This window comes from Chelonia mydas, chromosome 21 (genome assembly GCF_015237465.2).
Source record: "Chelonia mydas isolate rCheMyd1 chromosome 21, rCheMyd1.pri.v2, whole genome shotgun sequence".
In the NCBI taxonomy this organism is placed as follows: domain Eukaryota; kingdom Metazoa; phylum Chordata; order Testudines; family Cheloniidae; genus Chelonia; species Chelonia mydas.
Genome location: NC_051261.2, coordinates 13,745,426 through 13,770,021, shown reverse-complemented (window position 1 = coordinate 13,770,021; position 24,596 = coordinate 13,745,426). Strand labels below are relative to the sequence as shown.

The following is a 24,596-nucleotide window of genomic DNA, read 5'->3' as shown; positions in this document are numbered from 1 at the left end:
GGGGGTGAAGAGACACGTGCACGCGTGAGGGGTGAGCTGCCGGAAGCCGGCGGGCAGGCAGGGGGACCCCAGGGGAGGGGGCGAAGAGGCGCGGGTGGGGAGGGGGACGAGTGGGGCAGGGGCGGGGCCACAGTCTGTGCGCACGCAGCCTCCCCCAACGGTGGAGTCACGCGCCGCCCATGCCCCCAGGTGTTTATCACCTTTCGTGGTCCCCTTTTGGGCACCCTGGCGGGTGGAGTATATGTCTGGGTGTATAGGGGGCTGGGGCGGTGCTGCCCTGGGGCACGAGTCTCCCTGGCTGTGGAAGGGCAGAGCTCATCCTGAACGGCAGGAGCATGTGATGGGATTTGCCAACTAATCCCAGGTACTTCGGGGAGAGGCACCAAGGGTGGATCTTGGTGAGGATACTGGGCGGGTCGTAGAGGTGTTGTAGCCCTGGTGTCTGCAGGTGATCCTTCCTCAGCACACCCTGATTGCATGAGTGCTGATTCCTGTTATTGTCAGAACTCGCATACTCGGCCGTGGCGCTTGTGGCCACCCGCACTGGACTCTGGCCTCCTGCAGCTGTGAGTTCCTCAGGTTGATTTGGTGAGATAGTACCGTGCTCTGAGCAGTAGGGAGTCTTCAGCAGGTGGGCGTGTGTGTGTGTGTGTCATGGGCAAGGGGACTGGAGCGTTTCTGGGCCCAGTTCCCCTCTCACTCACCCCTTGTCTGTAAATGTGGCGTCGGCTCCCGTTCCAGAGGCTACTTCATCCTGTACGTGGACGGCAGCCCCACACAGCTGGAGCTGCGCCCACGCGAGTGGGTACACAACGACTTCCACTTCGACAACGTCCTCTCAGCCATGATGTCGCTCTTCACCGTCTCCACCTTCGAGGGCTGGCCGCAGTGAGTCCACCACGGGGGGAGCGTGCAGCATGGGGGCTGCACGGGGGAGATCCCAGCACCCCACTGGCGCTGCTGCCCGCCTGGGGAATGCCACGTGAGGGGACTTCTCCCGAAGGTGGAGAGAGGGGTCAGTGCAGTCGAAGGGGCTGCAGCTGTCTGGGATGTCCTGACCGCTCTGCCTTAGCTCGGCTGGACGGAGGCCCCACCCCGTGCTCTCTGCTGCTCCCCACAGGCTGCTGTACAAGGCCATCGACACCCACACTGAGGACATGGGCCCCATCTACAACTACCGGGTGGAGATCGCCATCTTCTTCATCATCTACATCATCCTCATCGCCTTCTTCATGATGAACATCTTCGTCGGCTTCGTCATCGTCACCTTCCAGGAGCAGGGCGAGAGCGAGTACAAGAACTGCGAGCTGGACAAGAACCAGGTACTCCCCATGGAATCCCCCCCACGGAACCTCCCCCTGAGGCCCCAGTCTCCTCCCACCCCAACCCCCATGACCTGGGTATCCCCAGGTTCCAGGGATGCCCAGGCTCTGGGGGCAAGGAGCCAGTTGTACCAGAGCTAGGTGCCAGGGCCCGTACGTTGCTGAGCGTGCGGGATGAGTGCCAGCCAGACAAGAGCCCAAGCTGGGTGTGAGCTAGGCAAGACCGAGGTGCAGGGGACCCCAGGCAGGTGAGGCCGGGAGCCCAGGCACGAGGGTGTGTCCAAGCTGCAGAGGTGAAAGATGAGATCCCCAGTTCTTCTGTGCCTCTCTCCGTTTGCTCTCGGACACCTGCATTGACAAATCCAGGCTTGGCCACCAGGCCGGGAGCCCAGGATGGTCCCCCTAAGCTGGGCTGCGCCGGCCACTGACTAGCTGTGACGGAGTGAGACTCACCACCGTGGCACCTCCTGCTGGCCGTTCTGGAATTACCTCAAGTCCTTCCACGGGGCAGCCTCCTCCGGTGGTGTCTCGCTCGCCGTTACTCCCGCTTTGCTGCACTCTGTGACCTGCGTCGCTCCCCGGACCACAGCATCCTCTTCTGGGCACAGCCCTCTGGCTGGGCCCCTGTCCGCTGTCTCCCCCCACTTTCGGGGGGACTGGCAGTCTATAGCCCAGCCACTCGCCTCAGTGGCCTGCTGCAGTCACCAGTCTAGTCCCTTGGTCCAGGGGCAAACTGCAGTCGGTGTGGGCCACTTCCCTCAGGGCAAGTGAGGGGTAGCCCTCGCACCTTGTTTGCCCTTCCTCCAGGGCCTCAGTCTGGCCGCGGTCAGCCAGAAGCTCCTTCTGCTCTGCTACGCTGCCCAGCGCTGCTCTAGCCACGGTGCTCCTTGGTAGCCAGGCTTCTCCCTAGCAGGCCAGGGAGAGACTGCCCTCTGCTCTCTTGAGCAGCCCTTTATATAAGGCCCCTGCTGGCCCTGATTGGCCACTGCATCAAGCCAACTCCCGATTGGCTCGCTTAGTGAGCCCTCCTCTAATGGGAGGGTTCTGGGCAGGCTCCCTCTGGCCTGCTTTAACCCTTCCTCCCTGTGTGGGGCAGCTGCCCCACCACACTAGTGTATTGGCTATGTGGGAGCGGCACAGTATCGCCCCTTTGGGCTGCAGTGGGGGCCTGCCCCAAGACAGTAGGGTGACCAGACGTTCCGATAAAATCGGGACTGTCCCGATATTTAACTCTCTGTCCCGTGTCCCGACTGATGTATGATCGGGACCCCATTTGTCCCAATATTGTAGGGCTGCCAGGCCTCCGGTTGGTGCAGAGCTGGCAGGCTCCCTACCCAGACGGCTAGTGGTAACATCTCCCTCTGGGTCCTAGGTGCAGGGACGGCCAGGGGGGCTCTTCGCACTGCCCCCACCATGAGCGCCGGCTCTGCAGCTCCCATTGGCTGGGAACCGCGGCCAATAGGAGCTGCTGGGGTGGCACCTGTGGGCGAGGCAGTGCAGAGAGCCACCTAGCCGCACCTTTGCCTAGGAGCCAGAGGGAGTCTTTGTCACTTCTGGGGAGCCGCCTCTGGTAGGTGCCGCCCGGAGCCCACACTCCTGCCCCAACCCTGAGCCCCCTCCCACATCCAAACTCCCTCCCAGAGTCAGCACCCCGAATCCCCCTCCTGCACCCCACCCCATGCACCAGCCCTGTGACCGTTTCTTGTGGCGGGGGCCATGCGCCCCCGACCTGCAGCTTGCAGAGGGGGCCGGAGCCAGGGATGTGCACCTCTCTCGCAGCTTCCTAGGGCTGTGCACCCTCCTCCCCGGTGTGTCCCCACCATGTGTCCTGATATTTCACTCTTGCGATCTGGTCACCCTACAAGTCAGTGACTGGCGGTGGCCTGCCAACAAGGGGTGGCGGTGGGCCGGGGAGCCCCCTCAGGAGTGGGACTTGCTGCTGCCTTTAAAAAGGTGCAGAAAATGCTCCCTCCATTGCATGGTGGCCTTGCAGCTGGGCCCCAGCCACACCCCCTGAGGGACATCCGGCTTTCCTAGTGGTGCTAGTCCCCGCCACGACTGTCCTGCGGGATTCACGCTGCCCCCTGTGCCCTCTCCCCCACCCAAGGAAAGCTAGAATATGGCCCTATATGGCCCATTCCTGCAAGGGGCTCAGGCTTCCTACACGGACTGCGGGCGAAACCAGACAGTCACTTCGCTCTTGAATGAACTTGCACGGAGCAAAGACCGAAACAGCCAGAGACCTGCAGGCGAGTCCCTCTCACAAAGCAAACCCTGCGTCTCAGACCTCTCTGTCCTCGTCCTGAGGAAACCTGCACCACACCTTCCACAGACGAGCCTGGGAGCTTCAATTCATCGCTTTGCTAAACACTGAAATCATGGACTCAACAGAGACATTGGCTTGTGACAGTCAGCTGTAACCAATTGCCACCGACGGGGCCGCGAGCGGTCAGGCCTAGTGGTGGCAGCGAGAGTTCGTCCCACCGGTTAGAGCTGGGTCTGGGGAGGGCAAAGTCCAGGAAAGGAGCCGAGGGTCAGAAGCCAAATGCCAGAGTCGAAGGGTAAACTGGCATTGTAAGCCACTGGCAGAGCTGGGGATCGAAGCCAGAAATATGAAGCTGGAGGGGAGCAGGGACTGGAACAAGGGCAAGTGCTGCTGCGGGCCTGGTACCTGCTCAGCAGCCGCTGACCTGCGGTGGGGGCCGGGCTTAGACCCGTCAGGGGCTGTGACCTCTCTGTCAGTTCCAAGGTAGTGCAGCTAGGCTCACTGATTGCTTTGCAGCGAAGTTAGTCAGGGAGCAAGCCAGCCGCAGGTCCTAGCTGGTCTGATCCCTGACAGCACCCCGCTTCTCTTAGGGTCGCCTCCCTGGAGCCCTTGGGCCGGGTTTCTTGGGGAACCCACAGGAGGTCCAGGACATGGACGTATTCCAGGGATTCCCACAAGTCATAGAATCATAGAATATCAGGGTTGGAAGGGACCTCAGGAGGTCATCTAGTCCCACCCCCTGCTCAAAGCAGGACCAGCCCCAACTAAATCATCCCAGCCAGGGCTTTGTCAAGCCAGGCCTTAAAAATATCTAAGGAAGGAGATTCCACCACCTCCCTAGGTAATCCATTCCAGTGCTTCCCCACCCTCCTAGTGAAAAAGTTTTTCCTAATATCCAACCTAAACCTCCCCCATTGCAACTTGAGACCATTACTCCTTGTTCTGTCATCAGCTACCACTGAGAACAGTCTAGAGCCATCCTCTTTGGAACCCCCTTTCAGGTAGTTGAAAGCAGCTATCAAATCCCCCCTCATTCTTCTCTTCTGTGGACTAAACAATCCCAGTTCCCTCAGCCTCTCCTCGTAAGTCATGTGTTCCAGTCCCCTCATCATTTTTGTTGCCCTCCGCTGGACGCTTTCCAATTTTTCCACATCCTTCTTGTAGTGTGGGGCCCAAAACTGGACACAGTACTCCAGATGAGGCCTCACCAATGTCGAATAGAGGGGAACGATCACGTCCCTCGATCTGCTGGCAATGCCCCTACTTATACATCCCAAAATGCCATTGGCCTTCTTGGCAACAAGGGCACACTGTTGACTCATATTCAGCTTCTCGTCCACTGTCACCCCAGGTCCTTTTCTGCAGAACTGCTGCCGAGCCATTCGGTCCCTAGTCTGTAGTGGTGCGTGGGATTCTTCCGTCCTAAGTGCAGGACTCTGCACTTGTCCTTGTTGAACCTCATCAGATTTCTTTTGGCCCAATCCTCTAATTTGTCTGGGGCCCTCTGTATCCTATCCCTACCCTCCAGCGTATCTACCTCTCCTCCCAGTTTAGTGTCATCTGCAATGTTCTTCTAGGCCACATCCCTCCCCATCACTCAGCTGTTGGAGTCATCCCTGGATTCGACGGGAGTCCCGAATCTGCTGGCCCATGCATTCCTCTTGGCCCTGCCCAGTTATTGGCGGAGGGGGAGGAGTAGTGCGGTGTGGGAAGGGATTCTTGGTGAAAGGTTTCAGGAGGGAGATGTGGAACAACGGGTGGAACTTGAGGGATTCTGGCAGCTGCAATCAAAAGGTTACCGGGTCAAGTGGTTCCGTGATCACAAATGGCCCTAAGGACTTGTGGTCCAGCTTCTCAGACGGATGCATGGGTCCCAGGTCCTGAGTACCCGGGGTTGTTATGGATCTCATGGCCCAATGTACAAGAACAGGTGACCTGGCCCAGAAGGGGCCAAGAGCAGAACGCCGAAGCGATTGCTGGTAACCGTGCACCAGGGCAGCCTGGAGTCAGAGAGGGGCAGAAATGTTTCATCACAACAACTGTCCTATGGAAAATGCTGATGTTGTCGAAAACGTGTCCATTTTGATGAAATATCATTTAGAACCCCACTCCCGCAATGCAGGGTTGTGCTCACGTCAGCCATTCAGCCATTTTCTGAATGGAATCTTTGGGGGTTTGATTTTTCATTTTGAAGCAAACTACCGATTGAAGCCGACGAAGCTCGACGGCGGCGGGAAACGTTCCTGTTTTCTCAGAGCAAAACATTTCAGTGGGCCCCAAAACGAAACTTGCGTTTCACGGGAACTTTCAAATTTTTTTGTTTTCAGAACTGGGGGGGGAATGCTCAAAATCACAGGATTTCCTGCGCAATGAGCGAAATCTGGTCTGGCCTGGCTCGGCAGCGGGGAGGGGCTGGGAGCGTGGCTGGAGGTTTTACAGCTGGGAGTGTTTCATGATTGCCCACGGTACCACCTCTGCTCCACGGGCGTCAACGCTCGACCTTTTCCCTCCTCTCGCCCGCAGCGCCAGTGTGTCCAGTATGCGCTGAAAGCCCGCCCGCTGAGACGCTACATCCCTAAGAACCCCTATCAGTACCAGATCTGGTATGTGGTGACCTCCTCCTACTTCGAGTACCTCATGTTCTTCCTGATCATGCTGAACACCATCTGCCTGGGCATGCAGGTGAGGATGGAGCAAAGCGGACGCCCTCGCTCTAGGGTGGGAACCTTTGATCCGCTGTCCATGGGGCGGGGGGGTGTCCGAGGCCACCCGGCTCTTGGCAGCAGGCTAGCAAGCCATCAAAGTGAGACTCAGGCTTCGCCACTGGTCCGGTGCCCTTGGATATCTGGGTTTGGATCTTGGCTTGGGATACGTCATGCAGTTCAGCAACACTGCTCCAGGGAGGCCCCTCCTATGGAAAAGCCGGGGGTGCTGTAGGTGAGGCGGGAGGGACTGTGGCACAGCTGTGCGTGGGTGTGGGGACGCCCAGGGCTGCGGATCAGGAATCAGGAACATCTATGGAGCTGTGGGGCAGGACCCAGGGCTGGAACAGGGAGGGGGCTATGGGGCAGGACTTAGATGCATTGGCAGAGCTGTTTGTGGAATGGGGGAAAGCATCACAACTTCTGCTCACATTCCTACCCTGACAGAGCTCTAGGTTTGTATGTCGGTCCCAGGCTCTCGCATCTGGTCCAGAATCTGAGACCCCAGCCCCATACCTGCTCCCCATAGCCCAGTGAGCTAACCTGTGCCTCTTCCTGGCTCCCCAGCACTACAATCAGTCCGCTGAGATGAACTACATTTCGGACAACTTGAACGTGGTCTTCACCATCCTCTTCACCGTGGAGATGTTCCTCAAGCTCCTGGCCTTTAAAGCCAAGGTGAGTGTGGGGTGAAAGTCTGGGGGGCATGAGTCTGGAGAGGGGTGCGGGGTGGGGGTGCATAACGTGACCGGGATGTGGGCAGCCGTGCCCAGTGGTTGGAGCAGGAGTTGGTAGCCAGGAGTCAGATCCCAAGGGTCAGAACCGAGTTACCTGGGGTGAGACAAGGCAGGAGCTATCACAGCCATGGGCAAATGCTTTGGGTAGCCACTGGACTGCTGGCACTGCCGCTGGGCTTAGGGGCCTGTCCGCTGGATCTTCCCACCCCTCGGGCGCGGTATCCGTCGGCAGCCTGCTGCTCGTTGGGTTGCCTGGAGACTGGCTCTGCTGCAGACCCCGATTCCTGACTTGGGTGGGGTGCGAGTCTGGAGAGGGTCCCAGGGGGTGTGCATCTGGAGGAGGACAGGGGCTCACCCCAAGCGGTGGGCATGGCGTCCCGGGAACACAATCCCCTCGGAGCCTGGGGCTGAGGACCTGGCAGCTCCTGAGGGGAGGAGCAGGGCCAATGCAGGCCACAAGGGGGAGCCCTTCCTCCAGCTACCTGCTCGCCCAACACCCCCGCCCCCACCCCGCTGCTCTCCCTGTCCTGGGTGTCTCTCCAATGGGGGGGGAGGCTAGTGGCCCCGCGGAGCTCTCCTGACCCCCCATCAAACCAGGCTTAAGTGTGAGCGGCCCTGCGAGAGCCCCTGAGCCTCCCGCCACCGCAGCCACTGAGCCACGTGAGAGGCGAGGCAGAGCCCCCCTCTGCCCCACCCTGCAGGTGTGTCCCAATGCCCACTGAGAGAGGGCCGCTCACCTCCGTGGTCCCCGTCGATGTGCCCAGAATAAGCATCAGCACCAATCAGCTGGGAAGGTCTGACCCCAGGAGCTAAGTGGGTGCTGGGTTCTGCCATGCCAGCGGATAAGAGTGGACATGGAATTAGCTCAGGGCCAAACCCCTACATAGCACCGTGCTCGGCATGGTATCCATAGGGAGGGCGATCTGAATCCAAGCTCTGCAGTGCTCTCTCCATCTCGGGGCATGGGGGGCAGCCTCCCCCCGCTGGCTGTATTCTGTGTGGGCAAACGGAGACCCTCCCTCTGGTGCGGTGAGTGGGGCAGCTGTTTGCAAGGGACAAAGCACGCCTCGCTCAGGAACGGCAGGTCTCCGCCACAGGGAGTTGATAACCCCCCAAGAGGAATCTCCCCTGCCTGACCCTCAGCTCCTTCCTTTTCTTTCCCCCTGTTCCGCCCCCCCGTCGTCCCCCCGTGATTGCTCTCTCCAATCTCAGGGCTATTTCGGTGACCCCTGGAACGTCTTTGATTTCCTCATCGTCATCGGGAGCATCATTGACGTCATCCTGAGCGAGATCGATGTAAGTGCCGCGGTGGGGGGGCGGGAACGTGTCCGAGAGCATGGGCAGGATGGTGATGTCACGGCAGTGACGACCTTGGCAGGCTGCCAGCATCCCACTGTCACGTGGGAGGCCTGGGTTCCTGCAGGACTGCGTGGGGCACCTGGCGGAGCGACCTGGGCTGGGCAGGAGGAGACTGGGGCAGGGGCTTGGGCACGTGGGTTAACCTTCTTCTCTCTGTTTAAGAGCTGGTGCTGACAGGCTCTCTCCTCAGCCATTACACAGCCCCGGTGGACGCCCCCCACCAGCCTCAGTGGCCCTCACCCCACCCCTCCTCCTGAATCTGCCTGCAGAGGTACCCTGTGGAAACTGCCCTTGTCCTGGGACAGAACCAGAACCTCAAGCTGACTCCATAGTGACATATGCCAGTGCTCCCCAGAGGCTGCACCCGCGCCGTGCCCTGCCCATGTTCTTTAACCACATGCCCAGATGGCTAGCAATCCGCTCACTTGGCCTGAGATCACCATAGAGATGGCTGAAAGACTTCCCCTTGCCTCATGGTCCCTATAAGAAGTTTCTGCCCTGCGCTCTGTGAGGGTCAGGCACCATTTCAGTGACTTGCTGGGTGTGCTTGGAGTGTGTCAGCGTGTATGATGATTGCCACATATACCCGGTGCCTACTCTGTATATGTGTGCCTGTATATCCAATATACACCGGAGTATATTCGGGATATACCGTCTACATGATGCCACACGTGTATGCTGCAGTGTGTGTGTACCGGGCAGCCTGCATACAGGAGCATTGTCCAGGAGGCGTGCTGGAACTGCACGGAGCATTGCTGGGAGCTGTGGACCCGGCTGCTAGCACGTGGCACGGAAACACACCGGGTGTGCGGTGCGTACCATGAACCCAGCTGTAGTTGTAGAAGTAGCTTGAGAAGTGAGCACTCCAGTGGGGTTAACACGTCCTCACTAATAAAAAGGCCCATCCAGTAGTCACTGCAGCGTGTCCCCGCTCTCTGTGCTGTGTCCCAGAGGAGCACTTAGCCATTCCCCCGCATCTGAGAGTGAACCATCGGCAAGGAGGTCTGGCCTGGAGGAGATGAAATGTCATCCTCTCCTGTTCTCGGGCACAGCTTCCCAGCCCCAGTGCACACCAGTCCCGCATGGTGGATTGCCATCTCTGCAGCCCAGAGGAGCCCTCTGGCTGGCTCCATTCTCCTGGGGCAACCGTACTGACTGTCTCCTCAGTGAGCGAGGTGCCGAACTCCAGGGAACAGGACTCCTCGGAGCTGCCCCCGACCGGGTATTGGGTCATTGGCTCCATTCCCATGTCACCACCAGCTAACAGAAACCAAAAGCCCCCCTGAGCAGGACTGCCGCCCCAGACAGAGGTGGCTTTAATGACCAGCACTGTGGCAGCCCCTCTGCTTTTTCTCCATTCCTAGCCAGCACGAAGGAGAAACCCATTAGGGAGCTTGCAGAGGTCCCCAAATGCCTGCTAATTTGAGCGGGTGCCAGCTCCTGTCAGGAGTTCCAGGCAGAGCAGCAGCTGCCAGCCCCTTTCCCCAATCACTGAGCTGCCATTGAGTGGGGCCTTGAAACACTTCCTGGGCTGCTGTGTCCTTCCCAGCAGTACTCAGCTGCGAGGGCACCTGGGCTTCAAATCCCATTGTTGCTTGGGAAAGGAGTTACTGGAGCTCTGGGCTCCCCCTGGAAAGAGCTTTGCATTCAGTGGGTATTGAGAAACACTAACAGGTTGGGCACGTTGCCCAAATCACCCCACATCCCCTCCTCCAACAAGAGACATCAGGGCTGTTTTTTGGTCTCCTTCCAAAGGGTTCACTTGGCCACCCCAAGATCCCCCCTCCTCGTTTTACCCTTGACATTGCTCCCACGCGCGCACCTTGACAGTCCCCCCTCATGGCCACAATTGAAGATCCAGGGGTGAGGGGAGATCTTCTCTCTGGCCACCAGGAGCAAAGGGACCAAGAGGAGAACTGAGTTCTAGGGACCGTGCTGGAGATTTTGGTTGGGGGGAACTAGGCTCAGTGAAGCTGGGCATGTAGCTGGAGAACATCAACCCCACTTGGTAAGTATTCCTCTCTGCCCGCCATTGGCAGCTGGAGTTTCTGAGTCATTGCCCGTCAGGGTATGTGTTTGCACCTGTCTCACCTGGAGTCTGTAGCCTTGTCTGCTCTGGACAGTGCTGGCATGAAGCATAAGGAGATTGAGCGATTGCTTAGGGCCCCAAGCAGTTGATGGGGGCTTGTCATAAATATAAAGGGAAGGGTAAACACCTTTAAAATCCCTCTTGGCCAGAGGGAAAACCCTTTCACCTGTAAAGGGTTAAGAAGCTACGATAACCTCGCTGGCACCTGACCAAAATGACCAATGAGGAGACAAGATACTTTCAAAGCTGGAGGGGGGAAGAAACAAAGGTTCTCTCTGTCTGTGTGGTTTTTTTCCTGCCTCTTTCGCTGCCTCCATTTCTTTGTCCTTTGCCTCCATAGCTCTCTAGGGTACAGATGTGGGGACCTGCATGAAAACCCCCTAAGCTTATTTTTACCAGCTTAGGTTAAAACTTCCCCAAGGTACAAACTATTTTACCTTTACTTTATTGCTGCCACCACCAAGCGTCTAACAAATATATAACAGGGAAAGAGCCTGCTTGGAAACGTCTTTCCCCCCAAAATCCTCCCCAAGCCCTACACCCCCTTTTCTGGGGAAGGCTTGATAAAAATCCTCACCAATTTGCATAGGTGAACACAGACCCAAACCCTTGGATCTTAAGAACAATGAAAAAGCAATCAGGTTCTTAAAAGAAGAATTTTAATTGAAGAAAAAGTAAAAGAATCACCTCTGTAAAATCAGGATGGTAAATACCTTACAGGGTAATCAGATTCAAAACATAGAGAATCCCTCTAGGCAAAACCTTAAGTTACAAAAAGACACAAAAACAGGAATATCCATTCCATTCAGCACAGCTTATTTCATCAGCCATTTAAACAAAACAGAATCTAACGCATATCTAGCTAGATTACTAAGTTCTAAGACTCCATTCCTTTCCTGTTCCCAGCAAAAAAAAAAAAAAAAAACATCACACAGACAGAGAGAACCTTTGTTCCCCCCCCACTCCAGCTTTGAAAGTATCTTGTCTCCTCATTGGTCATTTTGGTCAGGTGCCAGTGAGGTTATCGTAAACCCTTTACAGGTGAAAGGGTTTTCCCTCTGGCCAGGAGGGATTTTAAAGGTGTTTACCCTTCCCTTTATATTTATGACAGGGCCCCCTACTGGCTTTTTTAGTTTGTGCTGTGTGGGGGCTCCTCGAAATGTTCCTGCTTAGTCCAATGGGCTAGCACTGCCTCTGGCTCTGGAATGCTGCTTCCTGCCCAAGCGCACAGACCCCGGGAGTGCCGTGTTTTAGGGAGACCGCACTCTCACGAAACTCTGCCAAGTGGGTCCCAGCAGCGCCACTGGGACGGGCCGCCCTCGTGTTCCGGGGCGAGGGGAAAGTTCGCCAATAACAAAGCCGTTCCTGGCGGTTGTTTTCTCCCAGAAAAATTTTAACGCTGGTTTGCAAAGTCTGTCCTCTCTTGCTTTCTCTCTCCTTCCTTTCTCTCTCCTGTTTCTGCTGGTCACTGACTCATGCAAGATGGGGCGGAGAAGGCCTTGCTTTTGAAGCCCTTTCCTAAGTCACTCAGGCCCTGATCCAGCAAAACATTTAAGCACATGCAAGCAGTCCCATTGACTTCAATGGGACTAAAAGTTAAGCACCGTTGCTGGTTCATGCCCTGTGACTGTGATCCCAAGCCCACTAAGTCAATTGAAATGCACTCGTTGACATCACTGCATTGGGGGTAAGGCCTTACGAGTGAAATTCACTCCTGCACACAGGGCCAGCACAAGGGCTAGACACCACTTAGGCCTGGTGTGACGATGTAAGTGGTGCATATGCCTTGTAGCTGTATTCCCAGCATAGGGGAGAATTGCACCCAAATGGAGCGCCCTAGCCAGGGAATGGAATAGTTAGATCTGCGGATATCTGCTTTCTATCCATGCACCATTTTTGTGGATCGGATGTGGGTACAAATTTTGTATCCGTGCTGGGCTCTAGGAATAGCTACACTCTAGGAATTAACAAATTCAGCACACTTGGGCGAGAAGGTTTTGTGTGTGGACGCGAGCCGGGCTCAGGGCAACACCTGAGAAAGAGCCTGCATTAACTTGGTAGGGAAGACGAACCCTAAGTGACTTAGGAGCTTAAGTCTCATTTTCAAAAGTGGCTTAGACACCTCGTAGCGTAAGACCTGCTCTACACTTGAAAATGTAACTGTTGTGTATGTTGGCTAGAGGCATGAATTTTTTACCAATATGTAGCTATACCAGTGACCATATAAAGCTGCAATATACTGGTATTCCCGTTCCCATATGGGAATAGCTACCCCTGTATAAAGCACCTTCTACACCAGTATAACTGCGTCCACACTGGGGCAGGTTGTATTGCTCTAACTACCCCGGAATAGTTCAAGTGGAACAACTTTCTAGTGTAGACAGGGCTGGTGTCTCATTGAACGGTGCTAGGGGCTTCGGCCTTTAAGTTGCTCTGGTACTTTTGCAGATGTTTCCCCTAGTGCCTATCTTTAGGTTCCCAAGTCCGAACATTTCTCTTCCAGTCTTACCCAGCTTGATATTTCCTTCAACCTGCCCTGGGGATGAGCCTGGATTCAGATCTGCCTTATTCTGTGCGTTAGTTTTTGGGCCATCCTACCCTGTCTTCTTTCTGTGTCTCTTCCTCTCTCTGTTTCCCAGCTTGCTCTTCCCTCCAGCCGCCTTTCTCTCTTTCTCCCTCTGTCTCTCTTTTGTTTCCTGCCTCTCTGACAGTTTCTCTTGCTGACACTCTTGTTCTCTCGACAGACGTTTCTTGCTTCCAGTGGCGGACTGTACTGCCTAAGCGGAGGCTGTAATGGCATTGTAAATATCAGCTGCATGTGCTTGCAGTGGGTCTCTTTATTTTTCTTCCCCTAGTTGTTTCTCTGCTGCACTCAGCTGCTGTGTTTGCCTGGATTGCATGGTGTGAATCCAGGGGGCTGCTCTGCAAATGCACAGGGTGACTCTCCCGTTCGGAGTGGGGGTAGGAGCTAAAAACACCAATGGTCTGGGAGCGAAACACACCCAACCTCTAGGAGATCTTCTCACCTCACACTGAAATGTGATCTCCATCCATCTATTTATCCATCCACCCCTCCCTATCCCCCCACTGACCCATCCATCCATATTGCACTTTTCTTCTATCCATCCACCCCTCCCTATCCCCCCCCGACCCATCCATCCATATTGCACTTTTCTTCTATCCGTCCGTCCTTCATCCATGAAATACAGCAAAACTCAGCTAGAGACAGAGCCATCTAACTAAGGTTGCATCCGGCTGTTGTACAGACAGGACAGACGCTCTACCTGCTCATTGTATCGTCTAATGCAACGTTATTTTGTAAAGGTTGGGGATTGGTCCTGCTTTGAGCAGGGGGTGGGACTAGCTGACCTCCTGAGGTCCCTTCCAACCCTGATATTCTCTGATTCTAAGGTCTCTCCCCCCAGCTGTGTGCACACAGCTTCTTACAATGTGATTTGGTGCAATTGCAGGGATACGTTTCTCGACACTTCCATTCTCTGCAGAAGGTTAGTTTCCCTCCTGGCCTGACATGGCCCTGGGCTCTGGGTTCCCTCAATCCCTGTTCAGCTGTGTATGGTACAGAGCCTGTGCTGGTGTCGGTGGTAATTGATCTCCTGGTGATGGACAAAAGTCACGAGTCCCAGAAGCACGTAACAATGAATTTTGTTACGTGCACCAGTATGGAAGGGAGGTGTGACACATCATCTTCATATTGGTGCACTTAACAAAATCCATGCGGTGGGGGTGGGATTGAGGGGTTCGGAGCGTGGGAGGGGGCTCAGGGCTGGGGCAGAGGGTTGGGGTGCAGGGGTGTGAGGGCTCCGGCTGGGAGTGCGGCTCTGGGGTGGGGCTGGGGATGAGGGATTTAGGACTGGGGCAGAGGATTCGGGTGGGGGTGGTGCCAAGCCCTGGCAGGTCTGGGCCGCGGCTGGGTCGGGGCTGGGGTAGGGGCGCCCTGGCCATGGCTGGGTCTGGGCCGGGTTTGGGCGCCCCAGCCCTGCGGCAGGTTGGGGGCTGGGCTAGGTTGGGGCCAGCGGGGCACTCCTCCCACCGCAGGTCCCCGGGTGGGTTGTCTGAGCCAACAGAGCGAAACAAACGCCATCAGTTCGGCTGGAGCAAGTGGGGGCGTTTTAAAGCAGAGGATGGTGCCCAGAGACCTGGCAGAGCTTTTGCTGCTGGTGCTGATACTGCTGGGGTGGGCACCAGCATGCTGGAGTGTGAGGAGAGGCAGCCTCAGGAGGCCAGAGAGGGCAGTTGCACTAGCCGTGGGACGATGGAGGCTGGGATGTGATTTGAGGCCGAGATGGAGCTGGGGCAGGGACAACGACAGGCTGACTTTTCAGACTAGGAACACTTTGGAGAGCAGAACTAGGGACACTTCACTGAGCCCCCTGGATAAACCCACTCTCTCCTTTGCAGAGGTCCCCCCATAGCGAGCCAGCCCCTGAGCTATCAAGAGGGGCAGCTGGAGATGAGCCTGCTGTTTTTGCTGGACAGCTGCCTCTGGCACCAGAACCACTGAGGTGTTAAGGCCTGGTAACCAAATGTTGCTATCCCCGTTGGGCAGCTGGGGAAACTGAGGCAGGGAGAGGGTCAGTGAGTGGCCCAAGGTCATCCAGCAAGTTGCTGGTGGAGTCAGGATTAGAATCCAGGACTCCTGACTCCTCCCATCAAGCATTAGGCCACAGCTGCCTTGTGGGGAGTGGAACCTTGTGTTATGATCATCCGATCATGTGCCTGGCATATCCCCTCAGCTGAATCCACGGAGCTGTACATACAGGCAGGTCAGGTCTCTGATCCCCCCTCTGCCCCATGCCGCCCTGTGAGTCAGTGTGCCAGCCACAGCGGCTCCTGGCTCCTCCCCAGCGAACGCTACCGAACAAGACATGGTGCAGTGAGACAAGACAAAGCGGGGGAGGGATTTGCCCCACAAGCTGTGATCCTGGCTGATCAGCACTGTGGAGCGTTTGCTCAGCTTGTTCCAAAAGTTATTGGGAGCCTTTGATAAGACGCAGACACCTGGGGCTCCTGGTGGGGAAGGCAGCGTGAGAGCTACAGGGAAGACGGGGTTAGGGTTCCAGCTTAGGAGACAGAAGGTCCAGCTTCAATTCCCTGCCCCAGGCTCCCTGGGGCAAGTCATGCTGGGCCTCAGATGCCCGTCAGAACCTAGCCCTGCCCTACCACGCGGCGGGTGTGAAGACTGTGATCTGTGAACTGCTTTGAGATCTGCTGACGAGAAGAGCTAGGAGGTGTTATTACGGCAGGTCCCATTCCCAGGGATGCACCCGCCAAGCAGCGTTTGGCTACTCGAGCAGGTGTCGCACTGTCACTTGTGCGTCTGTGGCCGCTGTTGCGGAGCGGAGAGTTCCCACCCTTGCCAAGAGCTTTTCTCTCCTGACAGTCTCCTTTGCTGCACGTCCCCCTTGGGAGGGCTCCGATCCCCGCTTCCCTCCGGACAGGGAGGGACTCACAGGGACTTGGGGCCGCAATATCGTCTTTTGAAGGTCTCCCCCACCCCTAACCCACCCTATTCCTTCCCTCCCTTCCTCCCACCCCACCCCGGTCACCCCCGCTCCATGGCCCCAAACCGAATGTGCACAGCCAGCTCCAACCCTTTGCCCCCTGCCATAGACCTGCTGCAGCCAGGTGGCTCTCGGGCCCAGGGTGGTGGGAACCAGAGCCCCAGGTGAAGCAGGGGGGACCGGAGTCCATCATGTAACCCTTGCTGGTGGAGCTGAGCATGGGGGAGGGAGCCTCTCTTCTGGATCCTCCTCGCTGGCATGTACTGACTTGGTAGCACCCCTCGACCCTCACTAGAGCATGCAGCCGGCCCAGCGCGTGGGCTTACTCCACCACACAGCTGCAGGAGAGCTGCAGGAGAGCCCTGAGCGGGGCTGCAGATCCGAGATATGCCTGGGCTGCAGCGGTGAACAGTGGGGGAAACGCCACCAGTCCTGCACAGCGGTGGCTCCTCCCCGTGGCCAAGCAGCCCCGAAGAGCCCAGCAGGTCTCCTGGGCCTGCTCCCGCCCTCCCCTCCCTGGGGCTTCTGTTCCCACTGAGCGGCTAAGGGGCCTGCTTTGCCTGCAGGATTCTACAGACAATTCCCGCGTCTCCATCACCTTCTTCCGACTTTTCCGGGTGATGAGGTTGGTGAAGCTGTTGAGCCGGGGGGAAGGAGTCAGGACCCTGCTCTGGACCTTCATCAAGTCCTTCCAGGTACGTGTGGACCAATCCTCAGCAAGAGCTCCATTAGCCCTGGCCGCAGCAGGCTGTTAACCTCGATATGGACCGGTCACTAGCTGGCACACACTTGACATGTAGGTTACCCAAGCATCCGGGAGTTCAGGAGGACCCAAGAAGGGCTTCCCAGATGCTCATTCATAGTGGTGTCAGCATGTCTCAGAGCCTCAGTTGACCCCATATTCCCCAGACCAGTAAGATCGCCAGCTCCCTTGGGCAGGAGCTTCAGGACTGGAGGGACCCTGGGGGTGCTCTCCAGCACCTCAGTCGTGGGCACCTGTTTGTGCTGAGACAATGCATGTCCCTTTCTCCCTGGCCCCCCCAGTGCTTGTCCCAGCTGCTGGGGCGGGGAGCTCCCTGTGCAGCAGGCTGTGGAGTGAGCGACAGCTGCAGGAACGCTGGAGACCGGGTGTTTTTAATGGCAGCTTCCAGCAGCAGACAGCCTCACTCTCTTGCCAGCTGCCCCGCTGGACCCCTGGCTGGCACCAGAGCTTGGTAGCTCCGGCCCGGAGAATTCCTACCCCTAAAGCAGGTGGGATCCACAGCGGGGATAGGCCGCTCCCTCTCAGCTCCACTCCCACATGAGCCCTGGACCCTTTGTCTCACAGGCCCTGCCCTACGTGGCGTTGCTGATCGTGATGCTGTTCTTCATCTACGCTGTGATCGGGATGCAGGTAAGGCGGTAGGGACAGTGCTGGGGCGCCGGCTGGCGGGGTGTGGGAGAGTCAGGATCCAGGGAGCAGGGGTCACCCCTCAGGAGCGCCTGCCGCACAACGGATACAACCCTGCTGCCTTTCCGCCGGGGGCGGGGGTCTCAGAGTGCTCTGCAGTCACTAGTGAATCAAGCCCCAGCAGCCTCCCTGCCAGGGGGAGGTCACTGTTATCTGATGGGGAAACTGAGGCACGGAGCTGTCAAACTCCCTCTGCTTCACACAGCCAATCGGTGGCAGAACTGGGAACACACCCTGGACCCCTGACTCCCCGCGCTGTGCCCAGTCCACAAGGTCATCCTGCCAGGCCAGCCCTTTCCCTGTGGTTCCGGGCTGTTGGCTGGAAAGGAGCCATCGGGAGCAGTGGTGAGGCCAGGAGCGGGCGCGTGGGGTGGAGGGTAGCCACAGATGCCTGTGGTGGGGGGGTTCCTCTGCCAGGGCAGCTGGGATCTGAGCATGTCGTTCACAGATGTTTGGGAAAATCGCCCTGGTGGATGGAACCGAAATCAACCGGAACAACAACTTCCAGACTTTCCCACAAGCCGTCCTGCTGCTCTTCAGGTCTGTGCAGGCCTCGCCCCTTCCTCAGCCCACGGCCTCCCTTTCCATCCCATCCCCTCGGTGTGCCTGGTACAGCCAGCCGGGAGCCACTGCTGGGGGAAGCCATCCTGACTCCCCGAGGAGCAAAGACCCCAGGCTAGCCCCTCACTCCCATAGGTCGTGAAAGGGCCCCTCGTGTGTGCCAAGAGGTTGCACCGGACCACAATGCACCAGTCCAAGTGCAACACAAGGACCTGGGTCTCCATACACGGAAGCAACAGTGAGGTGTATCCATCATGGCACTGTCATCCTGGCCATCCCCAGGCGTTGAACCCAGCACCTCCAGAGGTGAACATGGAGCTGCGCTAGCTTGTTCTGCAGGGCCACGATCCAGAGCCTCAAAGATATTTAGGCCCCTGAAATCAGTGGCATCGAAATACCTTTGAGGATCTGGGTGTAAGTCCCTCAGCTGGCAGCTGGCACAGGCTCGTCCTAGCCGTTGGGGACCTGGCACAGAGGGGGAAGCATGGCTCGCTGACCAGCCGGTTACGGTTGCAACAGGTTGCAGGGAAAATACACCGTGGGGTCAGGTTGTGGCCTGCGTGTGCCTTGGGGCCCACGCTGGGCTCCCCAGAACTTCCCCAAGAAGACGCATGAGCCCTGTTGGGGGTGCCCGCAGACCCGCAGCCCATCAGTGGTGCCTGACTCTCAGGTCAGCTGGGCTTGGTGCTGAATGCAAGGCCAAGCTTGAGTTTTCCACCACCCAAAGATGCTGTTGGGCTGAAATTGAAAAGCTTTGTGGGACCGCGTTGATTTCAACACCAGTCCTGATGGCAACGTTTCCAAACGATTCAAATCAAAACTTTAAACATGTTTAATTCCTCGTAAGCTTAGGCTATGTTTCTATGCTTCATGTTTCCACATTGTGGAAATTAAATGATGCGCTAACATTTGATGTTTCAGAAATGAAATACTTTTGAATTTCCATTCCACTGTAAATTTCAAAATGTGGATTTTTTTCCCCTCTGGAATTGGTATAAAAGGAAGTGTCAGCATTCCCCATGGGAAGGAAACTGGTTTCTTACCAGTGCTAAGAAGGGATAAGAATAACAAATATGGTCTCTGGTGTTTTTCAGTCCAACCATCTCAGGAGTGTTTTAGAAACATCGCTTGTCCCCTCCCCTTTGTGCGTTATCACTGTGCCCATTTCACAGATGGGGAAGTGACTTCTACTGTTGCATGGTGAGCCAGTGGCAGGGCCGGGAATAGGAGCCCTGACTGCCACTCTTCTGTTCTAACCGCTAGACTTCACTCTCTTCCCAAATCCAGGGATTGGACCCAGGAGTCCTGACTCAGTACCCTGTTTGTACTGCTGCATTGTACTCCCCTCCCCAAGTGGGGGCTAGCACCCAGGAGTCCTGACGCCTAGTCCCCTGCCCGCCCACCGCTGGGACTAGAACCCAATAATATTGATTCTCGGCCCCTGCTGTAACCACTAGATCCTGCTCCCTTCCTGCAAATCTCATCCCATACTTCCTGGGCAGGGCAGCCCTTCCCTGCAGAGCCTAGCTGGCATTCTCCCTTTCTCCCTAGGTGCGCGACAGGCGAGGCCTGGCAGGAGATCCTGCTGGCCTGCAGCTACGGGAAACTGTGTGACCCCGCGTCTGACTACGCCCCAGGGGAGGAGTACACCTGTGGCACGGGCTTCGCCTACTTCTACTTCATCAGCTTCTACATGCTCTGCGCCTTCCTGGTACGGTCCCTGATTCCGGATCCCCTTGTGTTTAGCTCCCGGCCCCTTCTTTGTCCTGGACGGGAGAAGGGTGAAAGTGGAGGCCGGGGACCAACCAGAGAGCTAATGCCAAGGCTTTCTCCCATGAGCTCTCCCGTGGCACCCCAGGTCCTGGGCAGCCCCAGAGCAGTCCAGACAGGGTCCGAAGGGTTCAGCGTGTTCTGCATTGTGCAGCTGCCATCCCCCTTTCTGCGAGGCTGAGGGCACAGCACGCTTCATTCGCCAGTGGCAGAAGGAAGGCTGGGAAGAAAAACCCCAGTGCTGCTCCAGAACTCAGTCACCAGGAGGTGAAGTCCTCCACCCTCCAGAGCCCACCCCATGGTAAACTTGAGCTCCAGCAAGCCAGAGAGCCCTGCTCACGGCTCCTGGACTCTGGTCTCCCAGGGGGCAACCCATGGCAATGCTGTCAAGCCACTGAGCCACCCACGGTCACGCAGGAGGGGTTGAAATGAACGAGCTGCCAGGCGGATTGAGGACAAATGTCAGTATTCGTCTTGCAGGGGCGAGGGCAGGACTCGCCTGTGGTTGTCACAGGTTTTACCAGCTGGGTATGAAATATTTCCAGGGCGCTAGGGTCTGTTCCCTGCCCGACAATAGCAGCAGACTCTGCTGGCTTCAGGAAACCCTCTCTGCCTGGCCCTCACTCAGCCCCTGCATGAGGGGATCCATCCACTGCCTCTTTTCTCCCTCTTTTTTCAGCCTGGGATCCTGTGGGGCACATGGCTCCCGGGTTGGGTCTTGCTCTGGTGAGAGCGAGGCACGTAAAAACGACCCTCTCGTGTATTCTCCATGCAGTAGTTGCGCTAGACAGGCTGGGAAGCGCTCTCCAGCTTGGATTGGCTGCCCATCACGTACTGCTGTAAGGACAAAATGTTCCTGAATCCACAAGGCAGGCCTGGTCCCTGCATGATGGGTCCCCCAGGGCGAAGACAGAGAATGTCTGAGCCAGGATATCGGAGTTGAGATCTAGCAGGCAGGCTGGAGAGGGGAATTTTGTACTAAGTATGTAATTTGTCAGAGGAGACCAACCGGTGGAGTTTAGAGCACAGGGAAGATAGCGCACGGCCCAGTGCCCTGCTGTCATTTTATATAAGCCCTTCACATTTGGAGACCCCATGTCCTGCCCTCTCCAGGGCTTTGTGGGACAGACCCTCAGCTGACTTCAATGGGAGCTGCTTTGCGCTAGCTGAGGATCTGGCTCCGCATCTGGTCCCCTTCACGTATGCTCATCTCTTGCCAGATTATCAACCTCTTTGTCGCCGTCATCATGGACAACTTTGACTACCTCACGCGGGACTGGTCCATCCTGGGTCCGCACCACCTGGACGAATTCAAAAGAATCTGGGCAGAATATGACCCGGAAGCCAAGTGAGTGAGCCCTGGTCAATGGCTGGCCTGGGTCTGAGTGGCAGTCAGGGAGGCCTGCAGATTATTTCCTTAAAAGGCTAAGAGAAGTTAGCACAGCTGGAAGGTGCTGGATTGGCAGCCCGTGGGCCTGAAGTCCCCTATTTATCCACTGCTCAGCCATAGCATGGGTAGCGTCAATACCAAGGGCTGTGGCAGACTCTCCAGTGCTGGCAACTTTTAAATCAAGCCTGTATGTTTTTCAAGATGTGCATTAGTTCAAAAGGAATTATTCGGGGCAAGTTCTCTGGCCTGTGTTATACAGGAGCGTTGACCGGTTCTGTTCCCTGCTACCCAGAACGCACTTGTTCACAGACAGAGCCTTGAGCTTGAAGAAGAATGTCATTTCTTCACTGCTTCAGTGAGCGATCAGTCTGCCGAAACAGGGCCCAACAGGGTTAAATCCAAGCGCACCCCCAGGTTCAGGTGCTCGCCTTGAATACACTGTTACAAAGTTATTCGTTATATAGTGTATAAACACTTTCCTGCTTAGCGGAGATTAGTTTGCTAACTCCCTTGTTTACCTGATCAGGTTGCTGACCAAGATGATCACCTGGTTGGACTGCTGACCCAGTTGTTAAGCAGATCAGGTTGCTGGCTCATCTTTTCACCCAGCTGTTCTCCCTCCCTGCCAGACAATGTCCCAACACCAAAAATATACATGCTACATATTACATAACCTACAAGGAGGTCAGACTGGATGAGCACAGGGGGCTCTTTTGGTCTATGGCTCTAAAGCCCTGCTGAGATGATCATCCAAGGTGCTAGTTATAATGGTGGCTTTCTGAGACCTTTTAAGAACTGGCCTGAGAAACAGCAACTCATTTAACGCAGGCCCCCAAACTACCCCCAGCTGGATTCTAGACCTGGGAGCTTTCCTGTCCCCTGAAGCATCCAGTCCCCAGTGACATAATATGTCAGCACTGTAGTGTCATTCTACAATGGCCTGCAATATGAAATCCCATCGGTTCCAAAATTATCTGCCTACCTACATACTTCTCTGCCCCCCATCTCTGTAGTGCCCCGGGCCTCGCCTACATTAATGAATTTACCCTCGCAGCAGTCTGTGCAGCGGGGAAGTGTCCATGTTGGAGATGGAGATACTGAAGTACAAACAGACGTAAAGCCCAGATTTTTCAAGGTTTTTGGCATTGCTGCACTGAGTTTTTTAATGCCTCACTGATTTAGGAGCCTAAGGTTCATTTTCAAAAGAGATTTAGGCACTGAAGAGCCAAAAATCCCGTTGCCAGCACCTATATCTCTTTGGAAACGAGACTTTGGCATCTGGATCAGTTCGGTGTTGCATCACTCAGCGTAGCAACGTCTGATACCGTTAAAATCTGGGCCTAAGTGACTTCCCCAAGGTCACACAGGCAGTCAGTGGCTGAGCCAGAGATCCGGAGCTCCTGCCCCCGCAAGCCAATTAACCCCACCCCCACCCCCAGCGTTTGCAATTCTACCACTGGAGCAGATGGGTAAAGCACAGCTGTCTCTTGACTCCTGCAGGGGAAGAATCAAACATCTGGATGTGGTGACCCTGCTGAGACGCATCCAGCCTCCCCTGGGCTTTGGGAAGTTCTGTCCGCACCGCGTGGCTTGCAAGGTAATAATCCCTTTGCAAAGGGAAAGTTTCCATTATTAAAATGCCGGACGGCTCACCTCCCCGTCCCAACCCCTCCCTCCACACCCCCTGCAGCCTCTGGGTTCCCCAGCTCCCGCTGAAAGGAGCTGGGGAGAAATCCAGGGTTGGTTTTGAGTATCCTCATGATCTGATATCAAGGGTTTAATGGAGAAGGAGGCTTTTTGGGGGAGCGAGACAATTTAAATGGGTGGAGGCTGACACACTCCCATGGTACAGTCAGTCCAATACAAGGTGGAGGACCCCACTGCTGAGAACACCCCGAAGCTCTTGGTCAGACACAAATCTCAGCTAGAGATGGGTCCAAGCTGCACCGCTCAGCTCTAGTGTCCCCGTGTTTGGGTCTGGGGTTGGGGTCCAGGCCCTTCTTCGGCTTTGGTGGGTCACATTGTGGCTGCATGAAAGCTGGTGGCGGGAGTCCGAACTCCTCAGTGGGGAACGTGTCCTGTCGCCCGCAGCTCTCCAAAAGCCGGGGCTGCAGAGGGAGCAGGGAGAGTGGACGGCGTGGCTGTTGTTCCATAGGCGTCCGGCACTTCTTCCTGCACCCGCTCATTCTCCACAGAGCATGGGAGCATTTCTGACTCACGCCATCAAAGCGTTAACAAAGCCACCCAGTTCCTGGGTCGGAGCTTAAGGCAGCTTTGCCATTTTAAACCAGCTGTGGATTCTGGACCATTGGGTGAAATTGCATGTTATCAAGAGGCCATGGGGTCTGATCCCAGAATCCTTTGGGTTGGACGGGCTCTCTAGTGGATCCTCTAGTGCACCCCGCTGCCTTTGTGGTTGGATGGATTTCATTGATGCCATCCCATCCCCGAAAGAAGGATGTCTTCCCAATTCCCTCACCTTCAACATCTCCACTGGTGAGGCCACACCCGCCATACGCAGCCTGCTGCTTAACCCAACCCGTCCGTAGAGTTATAACCTTTAACCTGACCGTTCCCATGCAGCCAAGGCCTCCGTGGTCAGTCTTTGCTGCCTGGTGAGCTGTGCTCTGGAGAGTGTCCTTTGCACAAGTGCCGTGCAATAGAGACGGATCTCCGTTGTCATGAATATAAGGGGGACTCTCTCTAAGGGGGCTGCTGGACACAGATGGACCGGGAGGGTCTCTCTGGTTCCCTAGCTCTCAGACTGTGTTGCCATTGTCATGGCACCGCATCTCCCTGAGGCCTGGCCTGAGCAGTCCTGCCGGGGTCTGCTGCCGGGTCTGGGCGTGGGAAGTGCACTCCAGGCTGGGGGGTGAACGCGGTTGTCGTTTGTTGTGCAGCGCCTGGTGTGTATGAACATGCCTCTGAACAGCGACGGCACCGTCACCTTCAACGCCACTCTCTTCGCTCTGGTGCGGACAGCCCTCAAGATCAAGACGGAAGGTGAGGGACGTGCTCTGTCTGCTTTGGTGCCCTGCCCTCCCCTGCCAGCACAGCGCTGGCTGGTGCATCTATAGAGACTGCCTCCAAAATGCTTCCCTAGCTCCACCCAGGCAGGGGACCCTTCCCAGCACCAACATGAGCTGTGAGTAATATCGGCTACCCTGGTGCCTTTCATCTGGGGACCTAGGGCCAGATCCTTTGCTGCTGCAAATCAGCACGACTTGACTTCAAAGGAGTTAAGCCTATTTACACCTGCTGGGAACTTGGCCCATTATACTTTAGCCTCGCAACACCGGTTGTGCGGTAGGGGAGGGTTGTGCAGGGATCCTTTCACCCTTCCGCAGAATGCTGCCTTCTTCTTCGAGTGGCGCCCCCCACCCGCGATTGGAGATGTTTAGTAGCACTGCCCGTTCATCCCGTGCATG

The 24,596-nt window shown here is 56.4% G+C and overlaps 1 protein-coding gene across 3 annotated transcripts in view; it reads left to right on the top strand.

Moving 5' to 3' along the window:
* CACNA1S (calcium voltage-gated channel subunit alpha1 S) overlaps positions 1-24,596 on the top strand; it is a 103,467-nt gene that overhangs the window by 61,800 nt on the left and 17,071 nt on the right. For all 3 annotated transcript variants that reach the window (XM_043533514.1, XM_037885138.2, XM_043533515.1), the window contains 12 exons: positions 742-888; positions 1,121-1,322; positions 6,112-6,270; positions 6,858-6,968; positions 8,240-8,323; positions 16,564-16,692; positions 17,325-17,390; positions 17,896-17,987; positions 19,560-19,719; positions 20,999-21,126; positions 22,669-22,765; positions 24,069-24,171. In XM_043533514.1, coding sequence (XP_043389449.1) covers positions 742-888; positions 1,121-1,322; positions 6,112-6,270; positions 6,858-6,968; positions 8,240-8,323; positions 16,564-16,692; positions 17,325-17,390; positions 17,896-17,987; positions 19,560-19,719; positions 20,999-21,126; positions 22,669-22,765; positions 24,069-24,171 — 1,478 coding nt within the window. The remainder of the gene's footprint in view (positions 1-741; positions 889-1,120; positions 1,323-6,111; positions 6,271-6,857; positions 6,969-8,239; positions 8,324-16,563; positions 16,693-17,324; positions 17,391-17,895; positions 17,988-19,559; positions 19,720-20,998; positions 21,127-22,668; positions 22,766-24,068; positions 24,172-24,596) is intronic.